Below are 22387 nucleotides of genomic sequence, written 5' to 3' on the forward strand. Positions count from 1 at the left end.
TTACCCTATGAATACTTCCCCCTTTAAAAATTGTAGCTTTGGATAGAATATACCCATGTTAATATAATAAATGTGGACTTGGAGAAAATGGAAGAACTGAACTTTCATGTAGCTGTTTCCTCCATAACTTTAAATATAAATCTGATGATATAAACCAAAGAATGTCAGTTCAATTAAATTGTCATTTAAGGAGAAGAATCATGTAAAATAGTCTAAAATTATTTTAATTTATCAGCAGTTTTGCTTTGATTTAGGAGGATAAGAGATTGACAGTACATAACTATTCTTATGATGTGTTCTTTTTGGATAATTGAATGCTTTCAGTATAATAAGCGAATCTGGGGGGGAAGGGGACAGAGGTGTGAGAAGTACAGACAGACAACAGTATGTGGGGAAGAGTGCCAAAAGAGAAGTACAAAGTGTCTTACAAGAGAACACTAGGAGTGCAGGAGTGTAGTGTAGGAGTGCAGGAAAATCAGGGACATGGATGGAGGCAGTATTTGAACTGATTCATGAAGGATAAGATTGCGTAGGAGCTGTTTGGCAGCCCAGATGGAGGACATGGCTCGAGGTCATAGCAAAGAAACGGACATTTCATTGATATTCAGGAAATGGCAAGCTGTGTAGATTGAAAATGAATCTAGTGGGGGTTGAAAATGTAATCTAATTTAAAAAGTGAAAACATACGGTGTGCCAGATACTGTTAAAAGTATTTAATGGGTAAAGCCAGAAGGACACAGGAGAGATTAAAAACTTTCTTAAATGCCAATTTAAGGTGTTTTGGCTTTGTTTTTTGAGGTGGAAGTCTGTGAAGCCAAAGAAGTCTTTTGAGCAGTGAAGTGTTGTTGCCTCCTTTAGGAAGTGACAGTAATTTATCGAATTATTCCTATGTGCCAGAGATTGTTCTAAGGGCTTTCTATATTTTAATTTTTTTAAGCCTCACAATACTTCTGTAAGGGTTCTCATATCAATAAGACAAGAGAGCTAAGACCCAGTGAAGTTAAATAATTTTGACCAATGTCACATAAGAGGATATAACCCTAGCAGTAGGCTCTAGGTCCCATAATTTAAACCAGGAAAATAAATATAATAGTGGTATAAAGAATTAATTAATTGGAAAATGGAGACTGGAGACAAACCAGTTAAGAAACTGTTGTCATAATTCAAGGAAAAGGAAGTAACAAGAATATGTTAGACAGGAACACTTCATGGGAGGAAATGGGAAATTCATAGTGGAGTGGCTCCTGAGCTTCTAAATTTGTCTAGTTCAGGCTTATCAGTCATCCTGAAGTGGTCCTTAGAGGGCAGGCTTTTTTTCACCCAACAGCTCTAAGGGAGTGAATTATGGTTGTCTGATATTCCATTTGGCTTGGTTGATACTGCCTTAGTGGATTGCAAGCTTGAGAGTGGAACAGAATATAAAGTAAGTAGTGGAACTTTGGGACTTGATATTTTTTGAAGTTTGGTTTGGCTTTCCAACTAGTCTAGGTTTGAAGTGGATAGTTTAGGACTAGATTAAATAGATCCATTGATTCCATCATTTGTACCCAGTAGCTCCAGGTTGGGCCAGAAATGCAAAGTGGTATAGTAACAGTGTTGTTCAAATAGGTATTTAGAGAAATACTGGTTTTTCTGACTTCAGCTAAATTTAGATCAACCGTAAAATGGAATAAAGGAAATCATTTATGCTGGTAAAATTAGTTTCATTGGTATGGTCTTAGGAAGTCTAAGTAAATAAAGCAATATTTAAAGAAAAACTTTTTTTTTCCTTCGTAGAATGGCATTTACGTGTTCATTTTGTAAATTCCGAACATTTGAAGAAAAAGATATTGAACTACATCTGGAAAGTCCTTCACATCAAGAAACACTAGATCATATTCAGAAACAAACCAAATTTGATAAAGTAGTTATGGAGTTTTTGCATGTAAGTAGCTGTTTTTATTTTTATTTTATTTATTTTTTAAAGATGTAATTTATTTATTCATGAGAGACACACAGAGAGAGGCAGAGGGAAAAGCAGGCTTCCTTCAGGGAGCCTCATTTGGGACTTGATCCTGGGACTCCAGTATCATGACCTGAGCCAAAGGCAGACACTTAATCACCTGAGCCACCCAGACGCTCTAAGTAGCTGTTTTTAAGGCGAGAAGCACTTTATCTTATTTTTTACTTTTTCAATTTCCCATCTGTCTCCCATTTTAAGTTTCTAAAGATTTAGTTTATTATTATTATTTTTTTTTAGTTTATTGTTTACCTAAAGAGTTTTTTAAAAAAAATTAACTCAGAATTAGATGTTAATTCCTCTGTAATAAATATTAGATTTGTAATGTGAGAGAACATTTTATTTTTTACAGTGGTTTCTAGCAGAGGTGTCAGGAAAAGAATTCTTTTAACAGCTATTTATTGATGTAGGTCAGGTATCATTCAGTGACAGTCTACTGTGTACTTTGTGCTATTCTGGGTACTTTCGTTCATTGTTTCATCACAACTCCTTTTTATTTTGAAAAATCGTGCTCAGAGTAGTGTAGTGACTTTCGGTTAAGTGGCAATATGAATTCAGAGCCAGAGAGTGGGTGTCTATTTGTTATCCTTTATATTATCAGCGTGTGGTCACCAGTTCAACAGTTTTTCTTGAATACTTGAAAAAAGATGCTGTTCAGGGACCAAAGACACAGCGGCCACCCTCTGTGAACTTAACAGTAATTGAAAAGGGAACACACTTTGTATATCCACAGATGGCACAGTTAAGTTGAAGGGCCAGGAGTGAGAGTATAGACGGGTTTTGGAGAAGGGGAGGATAGTTGGGGCCAGGGATGTGTAAGGACAGGATTAGAGCTGGACTGCTAATTGTACACACAGTTAATTTGGGCAAAAGCATGGAATTGTTACAAGGTTAGAAATAGAGTGATCATTCATTCCTCCATATCCTTGCAGAATTGTGTGCCTCTCAGAATATTTTCTTCTGTGATTTCATTCCTTAACTGGTTCCTACTTGTCATTTAGGACTTAAGTACTCAAATGCCCTGAGAAGACCTCTTAACTATTCCAGCTCTCTTTGATTTCTCTTGTTATTTATGCCTAAAATACATTTTTTTTCTTTTAAGGTTTTTATTTAAATTCTAGTTAGTTGACATACAGTACAGTATTGGTTTCGGGAGTAGAATTCAGTGACTCATCACTTATATACAACACCCAGTCATAACAAGTGCCCTCCTTAATACCCATCAGTCATCTAGCCCTTCCCCCACCCACCTCCTTCAATTCTTAGTTCTCTGTTGTTGAGTCTCCTTTGGTTTGTTTCCCTTGCTCCTTTTTTCACCCTTTTTCTGTGTTCATCTGTTTTGTTTCCAAGTTAAATTTGTCATATGAGTGAAAGGAATCCCATGGTATTTGTCTTTCTCTGGCTTTTTTCACTTACCATAATACATTCTAGCTTCATCCACATCATGGCAAATGGCACAGTTTCATTCTTTTTGATGGCTGAGTAATATTCCACTGCACATATACAACACATCTTTATCCATTGTATCAGTTAGTGGACATTTGGGCTCTTTCCATACTTTGGCTATTGTTGATATAAAATACATTTTGAAAGTAAATACTTTTTATAAGTGTCTGAGTAATTTCTTTATATTTCATGATAGTCTGTTTCAACTGAATTGTACACTCCTTCAGAACAGACATTAGTTCTTATGTAACAGATGTTATCTTCGATAGGCTGACTTTGGTGCTAAGCATATTCTGAGAGCTCACTGAAAACTGTTTTCCCCCTATTTTGTTTTATAGGAATGTATGGTGAATAAATTCAAGAAAACATCTATTCGTAAGCAACAGACAAATAATCAAACAGAAGTAGTTAAACTAATTGAAAAAGATGTTATGGAAGGTAAGTATTTAAACAAATTATTTTAGAATTTTACATGTATATTTTACATACTATACCCTATTTCAGTGTAAATGATGCCCATTAGAGTGATCAGGTTCATAATCATATGTGGTAGCTGTGAGTTGCTTATTAGAGATGAACTCCTTTGACTTTCTTTTCCCATGTTTGCAGGTTTATCACTGTCTACTGTTACGTCTCTCACTTCAGTTTTGCAAGGAAAATCCGCTTTTCCTTTATATGGAAGTGAATTCTTCCATCTGTCCTCTGTTTTATTCCTTTTCATCTCTCTAAGGACTTTTGCTCTAATAGTGAACTCTCCTTTTTTTTAGTTTGTCTTTGAAGCCTATGCTTTCATCTTAAAAAAAAATCTCCAAAGGAACAAAGGAAAAGAAAAGAAAAATAGACAATAGTTCCCCTAAAACCTGCTTTTCTCCTTGAACAACCATGCTGCTTTAAGCATAGTCCACATCAATCTGTTTATTTACTACCCATTACTATTTCTCCACAGTAGACCACTTTCTGCTACCAGTGGTCTACTAAAACTGCTCTGATCTATCAGATTCCCAACACCAGCTTCTGTAGGTTCTTCTGAATCATTATCTTCTGCAACATTTTTCACTATTCTTTGTGAATCTGCTTTCTCCCCCAGGTTCCATGGTATCTCCCTGTCCTAATGTTCCTTATTTCTCTGACGTTTTATTTGTGCTTCTCTTTCTCTACAAGGCTTTCAGAAGTTGGTATTGGAACTAAGGACTATTCTGTCCTTATTTCCATTATCTTCTCTTTTATATTCTTTCCTCATGATTCATCATGATTCATGTGCAGAGCTTAAATTAACACCTCTATGTTGATTACCTATACATTTATATCCTTAGCACAGGTCTCTCCTCTGAACCCTAGTCTCAAACATCCAACTGCCTATTGACTTCTCTCTTTAACAGTCTTACAGAAACAGTGTATCAAAAAAATTTGAAGACTCTTTGAACATCCTCCATCCCATAAAGCAAACAAAACAAAAACTCAACAGACCTATCTTTTAGTAACCTTGGAGGATGGCCCCCAAGATCAAAGCCAGAAGTATAAAGTTAGTCCTAAGTAATTTTACTTTACTACATCTATAGTATTGTATCTTATCAGTTGCGTCCTTTATTTTTTTTTAAAGATTTATTTATTTATTTATGATAGACATAGAGAGAGAGAGAGAAAGAGAGAGGCAGAGACATAGGAGGAGGGAGAAGCAGGCTCCATGCCGGGAGCCCGATATGGGACTCGATCCCGGGACTCCAGGATCACACCCTGGGCCAAAGGCAGGTGCTAAACCACTGAGCCACCCAGGGATCCCCAGTTGCGTCCTTTAAATATCATTTAAGTCTGTTCTTTACTTCTTTAAATATTGCATTCGTTCAAATCTCTATCTGTTCTCTTGGCAATTATATTATTTTCTTAACTAGTTTCCTCACTCCCAGTCTTTCTTACCTCTAATTCTACTGCATGATTATATTACTTCAAGGGAAAAAAAAGGAATTTTAGCTGGTTCCCCATCCTCTATAGGATAAATTTCAAATTCCTATGTTTGGTATGCAAAGATCTCCATGGTGTAGGCCCTGCTCTTTTTCTCTTTTGTCTCTTCTTTATTCTCAGTGCCCCAGCCATACTGAATTAAATGCCCATAAAATGCCATTTTCTCTCTCACCTTTCCCTTGCATATATTTATACCTTCACCAGTAATAAATATTGATCACCAGTGATATTTTGTTTCTTGTGAATCCAATTTCGACATCTTTTTCCCTATCCCTGTCCACCCACATTTATTATCATGGAAATTCTCTTTTTTACTACAAAATCATCATTTATCTTCTTTTATATTATGTATTTGGGAGATGGACTTCTAGGCCTCAAAACATGATTGGATAATATGATTAGAAAATATAATTATACTTTTTAATTTTATTTCTTATCCATATTTTTAATCTATATTTATATGCCTATTTATGAGATGTGGTAGAAAAACTCAACATAACCTACATACTTTGATCCTTTTTTTAGATGAAGGGGGTTATAAATAACCATGGAAACAAAATAATAACAACTTGTTTTGTCAGAAATAAGAATATATGTAAATCATTACTTTTCTTATTAATAACTGGCTTTTTTGGTTAGGTGTTACTGCAGATGATCACATGATGAAAGTAGAGACTGTTCACTGCAGTGCATGCAGTGTGTATATCCCTGCTTTACATGGTTCAGTGCAGCAGCACTTAAAATCTCCTGATCATATCAAAGGAAAGCAGGTAAGTTTTGATCTATTTTAATGAAGTCATTGAATTATTCATCAATCTTTTATTGTCTTTTAAAGGCCATTGTTTCATAGTTACTTGCTTGCATACAGCTTTCTTAATCTCATGTGTAAAAAACTGTAAAGATACCTAGAGAGGCAGTATAGCATAGTAGTTAAGCATGGTGGTTAAGATTGGGCTCTGAAGCAAGAATTTGTGGGTTTGAATTCTGGTTCACTATTTAACATGTGGTAAACAAATGAATTAACCTTTCTTTGTCTAAGTTTCGTCATCTGTAAAATCGGGGTGGATAATCATTTTACTCTTACGTGACTGTTTAAAGATTAAGTTAAAGTATGAAAAACACTTAAAGTGGTTCCTGACTAGTGTAAGCTTATATAATGTAAGGCTTCAGGAAATCGTACTCCTTGAACTGACCCTCTTTTTTAAGTTGATACAAAACAGTTTTAAATGAGAAGAGGGAGGCCTCTAGGGAGGGAAGGAGAGAGAGAGGGAGACTGTGTGTATTATAGATCTAAAAAAAAAATGTGTGGCCTCCATCCCCCTGATGGCTGGGAAAAATAAACTAGTATTATCAGTTACTATCAATCATTATGTTTCTGATTAGAATTTACTCAGAAATTCTTGGAAAAATGTATTGTTTTCTTTTGATTGGTGTATTTCTGCTTTTATGTTGGTTGATTTTATAAAGTCCAATTTCAAACAAGCTAGTTTATATTGTTGGAAACTAGCTTGTTTGAGAAGCAAATTTAAAAATTCAATTATCAAAGAATTAAGTTTTATGTTTAAGATTTACTTATTTATTCATTTATTTTAGAGAGAGGATGTGTGAGTGAGCAGGGGGAGGGGCTGAGGGAGCGAAAAAATCCTGAAGCAGACTCTCAGTTGAGTGTGGAGCCCCACTTGGGGCTCAGTCCCAGGACCCTGAAAACATAACGTGAGCCGAAATCAAGAGTCAGCCACCTAACTGACTGAGCCACTCAGGCTCCTCTAAAGACTTAAGTTTTTTTTTTTTTTTTTTTTTTTTAATTTTTATTTATTTATGATAGAGAGAGAGAGAGAGAGAGGCAGAGACACAGGCAGAGGGAGAAGCAGGCTCCATGCACCGGGAGCCGGATGTGGGATTCGATCCCGGGTCTCCAGGATCACGCCCTGGGCCAAAGGCAGGTGCCAAACCGCTGCGCCACCCAGGGATCCCAAGACTTAAGTTTTAAATAGAGCATACCTGAGTCTTAAATTTATGTTTTGTATGAATGTGGTCCTCATTTAACTCAGACATTGTTAGCCACTTTAAGCACATATCTCCTTTAGAAAATGTTTGTCCTGGGACCCCTGGGTGGCTCAGCGGTCGAGCATCTGCCTTTGGCTCTGTGGGTGATCCCAGAGTTCCAGGATCAAGTCCCACATTGGGCTCCCTGCATGGAGCCTGCTTTTCCCTCTGCCTGTGTCTCTGCCTCTCGCTGTGTGTCTCTCTTGAATAAATAAATAAAATCTTTAAAAAAAATTTAAGTAAAAACTTAAAAAAAATAAAATAAATGTTTGTCCTTTCTCTTTTGATATTCTCTTGACACCTTTTTGGTAACTAGGCATTCCATATTATTACCATTCCTCCTTTGTATAATATAGTCTTGTGCTAAATACAGTCCAAAGGAGGACTAATTACTCTAGTAACATGAAAAATTATTCTTTCTTTCTTTTTTTTTTTTTTTTTTTTTAAATTTTTATTTATTTATGATAGGCACACAGTGAGAGAGAGAGAGGCAGAGACACAGGCAGAGGGAGAAGCAGGCTCCATGCACCGGGAGCCTGACGTGGGATTCGATCCCGGGTCTCCAGGATCGTGCCCTGGGCCAAAGGCAGGCGCTAAACCGCTGCGCCACCCAGGGATCCCTCTTTCTTTCTTTTTAAAAAATATTTACTTATTTGATAGAGCAAGAGAGCACAAGTGACACGGGCAGGGGGAGAAGCAGACTCCTCACCAAACAGAGAGCCTGATGCGAGGCTTGATCCTGGGGCTCCTGAAACCAGGACCTGAGCCAAAGGCAGACACTTAACTGACTAAGCCACCCAGATACCCCTATTCTTTCTTTTTTGATAACATGAAAATTAGTAATTGGAATAGTTAGGGCAGGGGGATGTGCATGTAGAGTAGGAAAGAGAGAAAGCAACTGTCTAGTAGGTCTAGACATTTATTTGGTGACTGTTTTTTAATGAGTCTGATTGGCTTATTGAATCTTTATTCTTTGAATCCATGGATGATTTAGATTGTGGTCACAGTAGCCATTGTTGCTTTATAGCTTAATTTGCCAGAAAGTAAATCATTTAAATCTAATAATTTGAACATACAATATTAATTATAGAAATGTTTTCATGGAATAGTTTTCATGTACCTCAGTGTATTCTATTTTTCATAGGCTTATAAGGAGCAAATAAAAAGAGAGAGTGTCTTGACTGCTACAAGCATTTTAAATAATCCAATAGTGAAGGCGCGATATGAACGTTTTGTTAAGGTAAGATATTAGGGCAAACCTTTTTAGGTTATATCCTTGTATCTTTATAATTAAATGGTGACATAGTAACTATGATGTGTAGATATAGTGCAATATTAAGAAGAATTTTACTTAATACCTTGCATGTAGATAAAATATCTTTTTTCCTAATTGTTGGGTGAGGAAACAATAAGCCATTCCTCCCTTATCTCTCTCTCAACTGTGGATCATTTGAGAGATATGCAGGAGTCTGATAGAAGTTCAAAATGTCACCTTTATTCTTCATTTTTAAATAAAGGGCGACTTAGGGGATATGTCTTATGTGTGTAGTTACTTACTGTGGACCTTCTGTATTAAACTTCTAAGTTAGATAAACTTAACCTCTCCCCAGCCTCTATTACTGGTTCAGGTAGACAGCAATAGGCTTCCTCTACTTTACCACATGGCCTACAGTAGACTAGAATGTACCTTTTCTGTTGCTAGGAAGACCCAAAAGAGGGGACCCAGAAAGGCTAAGTTGTACATGCCCAGTTTCTTCTTCTAAGCGTTACTAATTGGATAAGTTATTCTTCTTCCTTGGATAAAAGTTGGAGGGGAAGCAGGAGGTCAGATATGCTGCTTCAGAAAAAGCTCCCTCATAGAATCAGGAGGCCAGCAGGTTTGCCCCAAATGTTAGTTAATGCAGATGTGAACAATTGGGTACACCTGGTACACTGCTTGTTAGAATTTTTAACTATATGTTATTGTGGTATTCCTTCTTCACATAAAATTCTTTACATATTATATATACTTTACAAATAAGAACTTATATGTCAAGTTCCTGAATAATACTATTTTAGAGGTTAGCTTTTGAGTCTTTGTAAGATAATACCTCATTTAAAATCATCCTACAGTGAAGACAGCCATTATGTTGAAAATTTGTAAATGTGATATTTATATTTGTAACTAAATCTTGATTTTATGGATTAGTGAAGTTTTGTTCATTTTGACTATTGTAGTGATTAACAGGTGCTCAGTGAAAAAGCCTGATATATATATTTAATGACCATTAACATACACGTCAACCAAGTGACTTAGAAGCTAAAATAAATCTCAGTTCTTTCAGCTTATTCCTGAGGGGTCCTATTTTCTAATATGTCATATTTGTCATTTTAACTACATTATTGATACCGTTTTTAAAAGGTGAATGCAAAAATTATAACAGAGTAATGCAATAAAAAAAAAAATAGTGACTACAGACCTAACTGAAATTCAGTTTTTTGGGAGATATGGCATCAAAAAGGTAAGAGCGTCATTGTTAAATTAGAAAAAAATTTAATTTTTATCCTTGCTATATATCACAAACTTTTGAGAAGTTAATGATGGTTTCTTTTGATGTATGAAAGTAATATTTAATGAGATAAGAATACAAATGGGACTTCTCAAGCTACACTTGAGTCATTTCATAGAGTGTCCTGCTTATGGGAATATTGTTGAGAAAGTACCTGAACTGAGAACTCTTCTAGAATTTTTCCCTATGAATGTGATCCACGGACCAGCAATATTGGCCATCTCCTGGGGGTTCATTAGAAATGCAGTTTCATTTGAACAAGATCCTAATTGAATCATAAACATATTAAATGTTAAAATTCAAGAAGCACTGGTGTCCCATTACTCACTGGTATCCCTTTGTTCACCTTTCCTCTCTGCTGTCTTCCCTGTTATTCCACAGAACATCCTCTGCCCATGGTTAGCTCTGGTCCTCATTTAAAACTCTTTCACCATTAAGTTCTCTGACAAAATATCTTTTTAATCTTTGTCCTATGAAAATAACCAGTTTGTCACTTTCTCCCATTCTCCAATCGTATCACCTGTTCTACCTTCACACCCTTGCCTGGATATTCATGGTCAGACCTTATAACAAAGCAGTGCTGCTGTTCTAAAATTCCTCACGTACTTGTTCTACCACTTAGCAGTTCCCAGCACTATGCCTGTGTCTATGGTTGCCTTTATTAACGGTCTCGCTACAAATGTCATGGAATTGGGCCTGTACTGTGTTTTCTAGATGGTCATTGCAGTTCACAGTAATTTTGCTTCTTTTTTTTTTTTTTTTTTTAAAGATTTTATTTATTTATTCATGATAGTCACACACACACACAGGAGAGAGAGAGAGAGAGGCAGAGACACAGGCAGAGGGAGAAGCAGGCTCCATGCACCGGGAGCCCGATGTGGGATTCGATCCCGGGTCTCCAGGATCACGCCCTGGGCCAAAGGCAGGCGCCAAACCGCTGCGCCACCCAGGGATCCCAGTAATTTTGCTTCTTACCAGTCAATGTAATGGGCTTCCTTCAGTGATTGTTTCAAAGCTTTTCCACTCTAGATTTCATCCTTATCCCTTTACTTCCCATGATCTTACCACTTCTTTTGCTTTAGGGAGATTGAGACCATTAGATGTGAACTGTAAGTTTTCTCCTTTTTGCGTTAGATTTATGTACCTTAGTCTCACCTTTATTGTTATCTGTGAAGAAAGATAACCCCCTTTTTGCCCTTCCCCTATGTTCTTGTTTTATCAATTTTCTTTCTCCTTACTGGCATCTTACTTGTTCCCTGTTTATTTTATTCGTCTGCAACAGGCATGCTTATAATCATAAGGTCCCTAAACTAAAAACGACTTAACCTTTCATACTCTGCCCCTTCCCATCTTACCTTTCTCTTATCACTGTACTTTAAAAGGTAGTTTATCTTGCATTGCGCTCTCTAATTTCTCTATATTATCCATTCTTTAACCTGGTAGTTGTCAGTTGGAGATGGGTAATTAGAATTCCTTGTGAAGCTGAAATCAAACAAAAAGCTGCCTAGGCCCCCTTTAAGACCTTCTGAATTAAGAGTTTCCCAAACTTCTGATTAATATCTCGTGAAGTGCTTCCTAAGTATGCAGTTCAGCAGATCTCTCTCCTGGAAATTTTCATTCAGAAAGTCTGAAATTGATTCAGGAACTTGGGTTTTTAGCGAGAACTCTTAATTCTTGACTGAATTAGAGTCTCAGAGTGTGGAACGTGGACTTGTGGTTTTGGGGAGCTTAGAACAATAATGAAGATTTACTCTTGGGCAGTCATTGCTGTCCGATTTCATGTACATCTACTTTTGGATCTGCTCTAAGATAACTGGTGACTTAATTTTCAAATACGTTTTTTTAACATTTTGTTATTTACTATTTTAAACATACAAAAATAAAAGGGATAGTGTAATAAATCCCTCAAGTACCCTCATTCAACCTTAATAATTATCAACTCTAGTGACCTTTTTCAGTTCTTTTCTAGTATTACCTGTTTTATTTGACACTGTTAATCTGTCACTTATTCTTGTAACTTTGTTTTGCTGGATAATATTTTACTATCCTGAATTTCCTCCTGCACTTTTTTTTTCTCTCTAACTTTTGTCCCTGTGTATAGGCATTGAATTTTCAGTGGGTTTTCTCATCAGCGCTTTTATTCTTACTTCCTTGGCCCTTTTATTCTGCTTATTTCCCTGGCTTCAGTATTCACTCTGTGCAAACAATTCACAAATTTAAATGTCTTACTTTGAACTCTCTTGAATTGTGAATTTACAGCTGCCTCTTAGACATTTAGACATCTTAAATTCTAATTATATAAAGTATATATTTGCTTCTTCCACTTTCCCCATCTTAATTTACATATTCTGTTAATATGCTGCTACATCTTTTACACTTTCCTGAATTATTAGAGTAACTCCCTCACTAATATTTCTTCTCTTGCAACTTCAGTTCATCCTATGCTTCCTACCTGATGGATCTTGAAGTAGAGTACCAGTCTTTTTTTTTTTTTAATTATTTTTAAAAACATTTTATTTATTTATTAGAGAGACAGGTAGAGGGAGAGGCAGGCTCCACGCAGGGAGCCTGATGTAGGACTGGATCCCGGGTCTCCAGGATCCCGCCCTGGGCTGAAGGGAGTGCTAAACTGCTGAGCCACCAGGCTGCCCTAGAATACCAGTCTTATACTTTACTGTTTAATAAACTTCATCGCCTCTTCATTTCTTACTGTATTAATATAGCCTTCTGATATGGCCTATGAGACAATCCAGACACATAATTCAAGTATTTATAAAAATTAATAAAGTTGTATCTGTGAATGTTAGTAAATTACAGATTTTTAAAAAATATTTTATTTATTTATTTGAGAGAGAGACCACAGGAGTAGGGGCAGAGCTGGAGAGGGATAGGCAGACTCCCTGCTGAGCAGGGAGCCCAGTGCAGGGCTCGATCCCAGGACCCTGAGATCATGACCTGAACTGAAGCCAGATGCTTAACCGACTGAGCCACTCAGGTGCCCATAGTGAATTAAATATTTATCTACTTACCATAAAGAAAAAGTAAGGTGTATCCAATAGGTACCTGATTTTCATTCATTTGAATTTTTAAAAAGACCTGATTTTCATTTGAGTGTTTTATAGAGATCCTGCCACAGTAGGTAGTAGATTGAATCGTGGCATAATTTAGTAGAACAGAAATCTTTGCTTTATTTACTTTGTTCCTACTAAAACTCACAAATTTACTTTTGTCATATGATTTTAGAAATTCAGTTAGGAAAATGTGGCCTTTGACTGTTCCAGTTTATGGAATGTATAGTAATGCTTTTAGTAATTTATATACCCATAGTGATATGAAAATAAGTACTGAATAGATATTTAGTGGATTTGTCATAAGTTAAAATAAAAAGTTTCAAACTGTATTTATTTTTAATGTCATAGCAAATAAGTTCACTGATAACAAAGATGAATGTCCTGCTTTTATTTATTTATTTATTAATTATTATTTTTTAATGTCCTGATTTTAAAAGCTGTTTTTCCTTATGCTTTTTAGGGTGAGAATCCTTTTGAAATTCAAGATCATTCTCAAGATCAACAAATAGAAGGAGATGAGGAAGAGGAAGAAAAAATTGATGAACCTATTGAAGAAGAGGAGGAGGAGGAGGAAGAAGAGGAGGAAGTGGGGGAAGTAGAGGAAGCAGAAGAAGTGGAGGAAGCAGAGGAAGTGGGAGAAGGAGGAGGAGAAGAAGGAGTGGGAGACACAGAGGAAGCAGGGGACATAGAGGGAGTGGGGGAAGGAGAGGCAGTGGGGGAAGGTGAGGCGGTGGGGGAAGGAGAGGCAGTGGGGGAAGGAGAGGCAGTGGGGGAAGGAGAAGCAAAGGAAGAGCCTGTTAACTTCCCTGTTGACCAACCTGAAGAAAATTAAATATACGGTGTTAGATTTAAAAGAAGCTTTAAATTTCTCTCCTAATATGGAAAAGGGTAAGAATTTTAATAGTTTAAAATATGAGAATTAACACCCATGTTGCATGCATTCCACACATTCAAATTTGTTTTATATAATTTCTAAATGTTTGCCATTTTGTTTAATAAAATGAAGGTAAGACTATTTTAGTTTAGTTTTTATAGCTACCAAACTTAGATTAGATAAATTGTTTGTATGATTTTTAAGCTTAATTTTTATTACTTTATTGGTGTTAAGGATAACAGATGTGTATTGTTAGTATATCTACTTAATCATTTGAACTTAAATGCTGCTGTTGGGAGTATATATTCAAGTGTGCATTAATGTTTTGAATACTTACCCTAGAAGAGATAAATTGGGCAAGTATTTTGTGCTCTGACTGTGTATTTTTTTATGGCATTGGACATTGAATAGTAATTTGCGTTAAGATACGCTTAAAGGCTTTTTGTGACCATGTTTCCCTTTGTAGCAATAAAACGATTTTTACAAAAACCTTCCCTGGATTAGCAATTTTAAATGAAACCATTAATTAAATGAGTAAAATGAGGTTTTGCCTTAATGTAGGAATTTAGCTCACATAAATGAGAAGAGTTGAATTAAAAAAAATTACTTCAATCATTTTTTTAAAGTACTACTAAAATATTTTTTAGCATATTTCAAGTTGAGGTCAGTCTACAACTGACTTGTTTATACTTGTTTTAATTCCTTTTCTTTGTGCCTGTGTCAGATCTTGAAATCTTCTTGAAAATACATTTGGATACAAATGATTTTTATAGTTGTGTTAGTTCTTTTGTCGTGTCTGTTTTTAGCTGAAGAACCAAGAAGCAAACGATCTCTTTTCTAAAAAAGAAATATTTCTCTCTCGAATATTTCTCTTTTTTTTTTTTTTTAAACTTTTTGTAGTTTGTAGGCTTACATACACTGCAAAAGAAGATGAGATTGATAGATGGTCTATTTTCACATGACCATCTCTGTCACTGAAAAGTAGTGCTCTTGTTTCTTTGAATCTTTATTCTGGCTTCTTTTGAGAGGGGGACTTGCAGTGAAATAAGTTAGCTTCTCAAAATTTTGAGGTATTGAGTGGATGAATATATGGGAATATTATGTAATTTTAAAGCATTAAGTGCATGAACATATAGGCATTTGTAGAATTTCACAGGTAATTTCTCTTTTTGCATACAAAGCATTTAAAACTGCATTTTGGGGGGCTAATATGGGTTCATTGTTGGGAGCTGGATTTGTTTATCTTTACGCTTTAAATCCTTTGTATCCACTTATAGGGATTTATAGCCAAGTAAGAGAAGGTTAGTTGAAGACTGGAGAAATTTGGATCCCAGCTAAGAGTCTGATATTTAAATAGGCTTCAGAAAGCCTTTGTGCTCAGGAGTTAAAATTTTAAGGATAGTAGGACTTGATCAGTGGTCTTCTCATTTATTTACTTTTTATTTAATTTCTCCTTTACTTAAAAATATTTGTGTAAGGGTAAGATAAAAGGAGAACAGATCCATTTGGATTATAATTAGTGGGTTCTTTTTGTAGTAGGGAGGGTGTCTTTTTAAAAAAAAAAAAAAAAAAAGGGTGGCCCTAGTAACTTAAGATTTAAAATTTTCAGAAAGAATCCTGTATAAGAAGAATGTGTGTAACAACTTCTAAGAAAATGATTTATTTATTTATTTATTTATTTATTTATTTATTTGATTTTTAAAAGATTTTAAGTAATCTATACCCAGCATGGGGCTCAAATTCCGAAACCTCGAGATCAAGTCACATGCTTCACTGAATGAGCCAGCCAGGTGCCCTGTAAATGTTTTAGAATAAAAGATAAATAACATCTAAGTAGTAGGTTTTGTGGGAAACATGTAAAAACCTTTGTTCAGACTATCTTACTTGTGAGGTATTATTATTAATAAAGTATATTTTGTTGTACTTACTTCAGAAATTCAGATTTATATGTATCCTATTAGATAGTTTATAGTTTAATTTGCAGACAGATTAATTTTTGTGACCCTTAGAGTTTATATTTTCAGTACTATTGTGATAAGAGTTTATGATATCTTTAATAATCTTTCAATTTCTGTTATCCAAATATTACTTGTTTATTAAAGAGCTAAACATGTAGTTATAATAATCAAAGAAATTTATTTACAACTCATACAGTTGTTTAAGCTGGATGCCTAGCAGCATCTGACCTATATGGTCTTCCCTTTTTATTATGTCCCACCTCCAGTCTATTGGAAAGCCTGTGTTTTCTATTTCTAAAATGTATCTGCCCACTCTTCCACATCTGCTGCTACCAATCCCACTTCAAGTCCCCATCATCTCTTTCCTGGACTATCCAAATAGTTCATTAACTAATCTTGTTTCTAGTATTGCCCTGTTAGATTCAGTTTTCCACACAGAAGTATAATCTTCTAAAAATATAATTTGGATAATACTAATCTCCTGCTTTTTGTATCTGTACAATCCAAACTCCTTATCATGGTAATCAGGACTGGCTTAGTGTTCCTGCTTTATATCCTATTGTTCTTCTCACCAGCCATGGCGGCCTTCTGTTTTTAAATGAAGCTCTTTTTTGTTTTATGGGTTTTTTTTTTTTTAGGATTTTATTTATTTTTTCATGAGAGACCGAGAGAGAGGCAGCGACATAGGCAGAGGGAGAAGTAGGCTTCCTGTGGGAGTCCAATGTGGGACATAATCCTGGGACTCCAGGATCATTCCCTGAGCCGAAGGCAGACTCTTCAACGACTGAGCCACCCAGGCCTCCCGCAAGATCAGTTTTAAGAGGAGAATGGGTTTTGTTCCCTTTATTCACTCTTCAGAAGAGGTTTTTCTAAGGAAACAAAGGGCAGTAGCTCTTAAATTTTTGTAAAAGTAAGGATTTGGGACCACCTGTATCCCAGATTTACTAGACCATATTTTGGGGGGATGATTTATTTTATTTTATTTTATTTTACTTTATTTTATTTTATTTTCTTACTATATTGATTGATTGATTGATTGGGGGGTGATGTATTTTAATAGATACCCAAGTCATTCTGATGGTAGTGTTCAGTGATTGCATTTCAAGAACATTTCTAGTGTCCTCAGATTTCTAGTGCCTGTAACTCCTCTATCAAAACAGGAGTTTCTGCCCTTTAGTCAACAGGCACAGGTTTCGGGAATTCTCATAATATCTTACAAAAGCACTGGAATGATCTGTTGCAAATTTTTAGAGGAGTCAGGAAATTGGACTTTGTTCTTGTTCTTTTTCTCCCATTAGATTATGTAATTCTTACAAGTTGAAGTTCTAGTAATAGAACTGTTTTCCCATACAACAAGCTCTCTGTTGTATCATTCTCTACTTGAAATTCTTCACTGGCTTTTTGTACATGTCAGTGAACATCCAAATTCTTTTAGTATGGCATCTGTAGTTCTGTATGTTTTGTTCCTTTCCTGCTTCTCCAACCTTGTGTCTCAGACTTAACATATTTATATTAACTGCCTGTGCCTGTAAACATTTGAATTTATGACCCTGGTTCAGGAGGCAGAATGGTTCCTTAGAGTTGCCAAGATTTAACTATCTGTGTTACAAATTTCTTATATTTTATATGACTATGCTATAGCATATTATAAAATATACTTATTTTGTATTTATAATTATTTAATTTTAATTGCATTTTAAAATCTTAATATTTTATAATATACTATTATATTTTAGAATAGTACAGTATTATGTAGCATATCTAAAAAGCCATTAACGCTTTCTAAGAATGAGGTGAAAATAAAATATATGCAGCAATTTGTATACCAAAAGTCATGGACATATAGAAAAAAGAACTACAAGGGCAAATATTGATAATGCACGGCAAAATGTATTTGATAATTCTGTTTTTATTGGTAAGGTTGTTTTTAACTAGACATAGATAGTATCAGATTATCTTATTATCAGACTTACATTATTTGACGTTTACTTTGCCTACCAAATTGTCCTTGCTGTAAATACAAACTTTATGTATGTGTAAAATACACCTAAGCATAAGATTTATCACTTTCACCATTTTTGAGCATACATTTCAGAGGCATTAATGACAAACTTGATTACAATTTGGAATCCACGGTAGTTCTGATGGACAGAAAATGGAGTAGTCATGCAGGCAGAAGTGTTTTAGTCCTTGTGATAGTTACAGTTTATATTTTATTTAATTAATTAATTAATTTATTTTACAGTTTATATTTTAGATTAACAGTGTGACTTTATTTGATAGTTCCTACCCAGATAGCTGGTTCTCTATTTGGTATGCAGACAAAATCAGGGGGGCCTGCAAGGCTGGCCTTGGGTGTGGTAAATTCAGTCCATGCTGCCACCAATTTGGGCCTCTTCAGAAGCAGTCATGCTAGTCTCTTCCCGCATTTCCCTTCCCCTTCTCCTGATTTTACTAGTTTTTGTTTAAAATTTTTTTTAAAAGACTATGTTTGAGGTAGGGGTGAGATAGAGTTGTTGGTGATAAGATGGCCTCCTAGGTGACCAAGAGTGTAGAAGGGACCAAGTATAAGAAGCTTAGTTATTAGATAAATATAAATTATGAATTTGGGGAGAGGTCTAGATCAAAATGACATATTGGATTCAAGTCCTTCTACAGTTCTATTAAAATAACAGAAACCATGCAGTGATTCATACAACACTGGAAAGACACCAAAGTTTCTGTGAAGCATTTCTAGAAGATACCAAAGAAGGAACCAGATTTTGGTGAAATGGAGAGCCTCAGTCCACATAGAGATGAAAGTTAAGGAAGCACCTCCATTTTTATTTATTTATTTGTTTTTGTTTTTTTAAGAGGGGAGGGGTGGTGGGCAAAGGGAGAAGGCAGAGAAGGAATCTGATACAGGTTCCATCCTCAGTGTGCAGCCTGACATGGGGCTGGATTTCACAAACCTGAGATCATGACCTGAGCTTAAATCAGGAGTCGGATGCTTAACCGACTTAGCCACCCAGGTGGCCTACACCTCCATTTTTTGAGTCAGCTGTCAGAGTGGGTGGCTGTAGTATGGTAAGCCAGGTTATTGAAGGACTGAGTAGTTAGGCTAGTCCCTGGTTTAGGAGTCTTGGTCCATGATACTCCTCCAGTCAGAAGCCATACCACAGCTTGCTGTTTGCTAATTAGAGTGAAACGTCTGTAGTAGTAGACTCCAGAGCATATTTATAGCAGCCATCAAAGTGTGCTAATGCCCTAGGTGTTTGTGGATACCATAAGGGGCTTTGATTCCTTATAGTTAGAAAATGGGTAAACAGTAAAACCTAGTGGCTGTCCATTTTTCCAACTTATTCCTCCCTCCTCCTTCACACAATTAAAATCCAGGTTCCTTGTAATAAAAATCTGCCACAGAATTTCACTCAAATTGAGAAAATAAACCAGGTAACAATACTGAAAAATCTAGTAGTTTTACAAACCACCATCTGCAAGCCTCCCACTGCCTGTTTTTGTATGGATTTTACATTTTTAGAGGGTTGTAGAAAACAAAAAGATACATGACAGATACCTAATGGTGGCCTCCAAAGCCTAAAATAGTAATGGGACCTTTACAGAAAAAGTTTGCTGACCCCTATGTTCTGATTTACCAATAACAGACAACATAGAAGCAACAAACATTTAAGGAAGAGAGCAACAGTACAGGTAAAACAACAACTTTAAACTTAAAAATATTTTAGCAAATGCTAAAGTAAATTTAATATTATATGTAATAATAAGCAATAATTATAAATATTTTTATATGTAATCCTTAGATACAGTATTATATATTATAATCTTCAAAGAATTTTAGAGGTTATTGCACTAATTTAAAAAAATGCAGGGGATCCCTGGGTGGCTCAGTGGTTTAATGCCTGCCTTTGGCCCAGGGCGTGATCCTGGAGTACCAGGATCAAGTCCCGCATCGGGCTCCCTGCATGGAGCCTGCTTCTTCCTCTGCCTGTGTCTCTGCCTCTGTCTCTCTCTCTGTGTCTCTCATGAATAAATAAAAAAAAACTTATAAAATAAATAGAAAAATGCAAACCTATGAGAAGGAAATATCTTGGAAATAAAAAATAGTAGTTGCTAAAATAAAGATGTGTTTTAGGCCAAGTTTGAATAAACATGTCTGAAAATCAAATTACTGAGCCAAAATTTTAAGCTGAAGGATACTACCAGAATCATAGAAGAAAAGATCAGAAGAAGGAAATTATGAGAAAAGTTGAGACAGAAGATCCAGGCAAACACCATCCCTTTAAAATGAAACTTCATGAGATTAGGAGCCATATATAGAGAATATCCTACATCTATCACAGTGTCAGGTGCATGGATAAATGCTCAGTAAATATTTTTGAATGAATGAATGTATGTGTGTGTGTGTGTGTGTGTATGAGATCCAGGAGTTGAGAACAGAAAGATTGAGTAAAAGAAGTAACAGGAAAATATTTTTTTTTAAATTAAAGACTGACCACATATTTAAAGTACTGAGGAAAAATAATGAAAAAGGAGACACTTAAAATATATCATGACAAATTTCTGTAATCTTAGGGTAATGAAAACAACTTTAGAATTTCTAAAGAGAACTAATTTAGGGGATCCCTGGGTGGCGCAGCGGTTTGGCGCCTGCCTTTGGCCCAGGGCGCGATCCTGGAGACCCGGGATCGAATCCCACGTCAGGCTCCCGGTGCATGGAGCCTGCTTCTCCCTCTGCCTGTGTCTCTGCCTCTCTCTCTCTCTCTCTCTCTCTCTGTAACTATCATAAATAAAATAAAAAAAAATTAAAAAAAAAAACTAAGAAAGAATCACATTGGTCTCAGATTTGTCATCTGTACGTTGGGATGCTAGAAGATGCTGTTATTTTTAAAGGTGCATGGGAAAATTTTGAATTTAGGATTCTATCTTGAGTCAAACTTGTTTTAGGAAAAAGGGCACAATAAAAATATTTTAGAAAATCAATATGGAAGGATTCAGAAATAATTGTCAAAACAATGTTACAACAACATGGTATCAAATTATAATGAAAAACTGTTGACGAAAAACAAATTTGCAATTAGCTAAATATTTGAATACAGCTCTCTTAAGAAATTTTTGGCTGAAGAGTTCAAAATTGACGCTGATTTTGAACCATGTAATTCAAAAAGTTTAATAGAGTATTTTTTTTTCAAATACTATGAAAAATGACCATGAAGCAGGCCACGAAGAAATTACATACAGGCTCTGTTCTGTTACCACAATGCAGTAAGTTAGAAATTAACAAGTAGATTGCAATCAGTTAATAAACCAGTTATAAAAGAAAACCTGGTCCTTGTAATGCTTGCATTTAAAATGAAACAACTTTAGAGAATTTAAGGGAGAATTCCGATTTTATTTAAGCTTTCAAGATTACACAGAAATCTGAAATACCTCTCAATTTGATCTCAGGCTAGCAGAACCCTTATTTCATAATGTCTATCAAAGATAACTATAGATCCATCTCACTTAGAAGCAAATGTATTTGAAAAAACATTAGCAAATTAAATCTAAGAGTAGGGTTTATCAAAGCATAAAGCACAATCTATTAATGTAACTTCAAATACTTTAGGAAATCTATTACTGTAACTTAAAAAGGCAGATAAAAAAATCACATAATCTCAACAGATGCTGGAAAAACATTTGCTAAAATTTAATACTCCATCCAGATTTAAATCCTGCCAGGCTAGAAATAGAAAGCTTTTTAACTTGGCTGAGGATGTCTATCAGAAACCTTCAGCAAACATCCATATTTCAGACAGGAACAAGCCTGTTGGACGTACAATCACATGACGAGAAGAAACCTATTAGGAGAGAGAACACAGTCATTATTTCAGGCAGTGTGATGTGGAGATCATGCATCCAAGATAATTAATTGAAAAACTATTAGAGATGGGGGCACCTGCGTGACTCCGTTGGTTAAGCCTCCGACTCTTGATTTCAGCTCAGGTCAGATCTCGGTCGTGAAGTGGAGCTCTGCTTCAGGGTTTGCACTGGTTGTGGAGCCTGCTTAAGATTCTCCCTCTCCTGCTGCCCACCGCTACCGCCAGCCCCCGGCCCCGGACCCTGGGCATGCATGCTTTTGTGTGCAGTCTATCAAAAACAAAACAAAATGAAACCATTAGAAATAATAAAAGGTACTTTTGTTTAACAGTTTAACATGAAAATCTATAGCTTTCTATAGACTATGGCTAATTAGAAATGTAATTTTAAAAAAATCTAACTTGCAGTAGAAATCTGTTATTTAGGTATAAACTTTATGGAGAAGGTGCAAGTTCCATATGAAGAAAACTACACCTTTTAATAAAGGGTATAAAATGCCTGAATGAGGAGTAAACTTTCCATGTTCCATTTTGTAAAAATTTAATGTCCAGATGTTAATTATCCTCAAATGAACATAAGTGAGTTACTATTCGAATAGGATTTTGTTACTTAGTGTTGTCTATAAGAGA

The 22387-nt window shown here is 35.5% G+C and overlaps 1 protein-coding gene across 4 annotated transcripts in view; it reads left to right on the forward strand.

Annotated features, from left to right (window-relative positions):
* The window catches only part of ZNF326 (zinc finger protein 326), a 37863-nt gene extending 23430 nt beyond the window's left edge, over positions 1 to 14433 (forward strand). For all 4 annotated transcript variants that reach the window (XM_077905357.1, XM_077905358.1, XM_077905360.1 and 1 more), the window contains 5 exons: positions 1777 to 1924; positions 3784 to 3883; positions 6044 to 6174; positions 8595 to 8690; positions 13531 to 14433. In XM_077905357.1, coding sequence (XP_077761483.1) covers positions 1777 to 1924; positions 3784 to 3883; positions 6044 to 6174; positions 8595 to 8690; positions 13531 to 13902 — 847 coding nt within the window. In that variant the 3' untranslated portion in view covers positions 13903 to 14433. The remainder of the gene's footprint in view (positions 1 to 1776; positions 1925 to 3783; positions 3884 to 6043; positions 6175 to 8594; positions 8691 to 13530) is intronic.
* Positions 14434 to 22387: the final 7954 nt, after the last annotated feature.

The sequence above is a fragment of the Canis aureus genome, chromosome 8 (genome assembly GCF_053574225.1).
Source record: "Canis aureus isolate CA01 chromosome 8, VMU_Caureus_v.1.0, whole genome shotgun sequence".
Taxonomy (NCBI): Eukaryota; Metazoa; Chordata; class Mammalia; order Carnivora; family Canidae; genus Canis; species Canis aureus.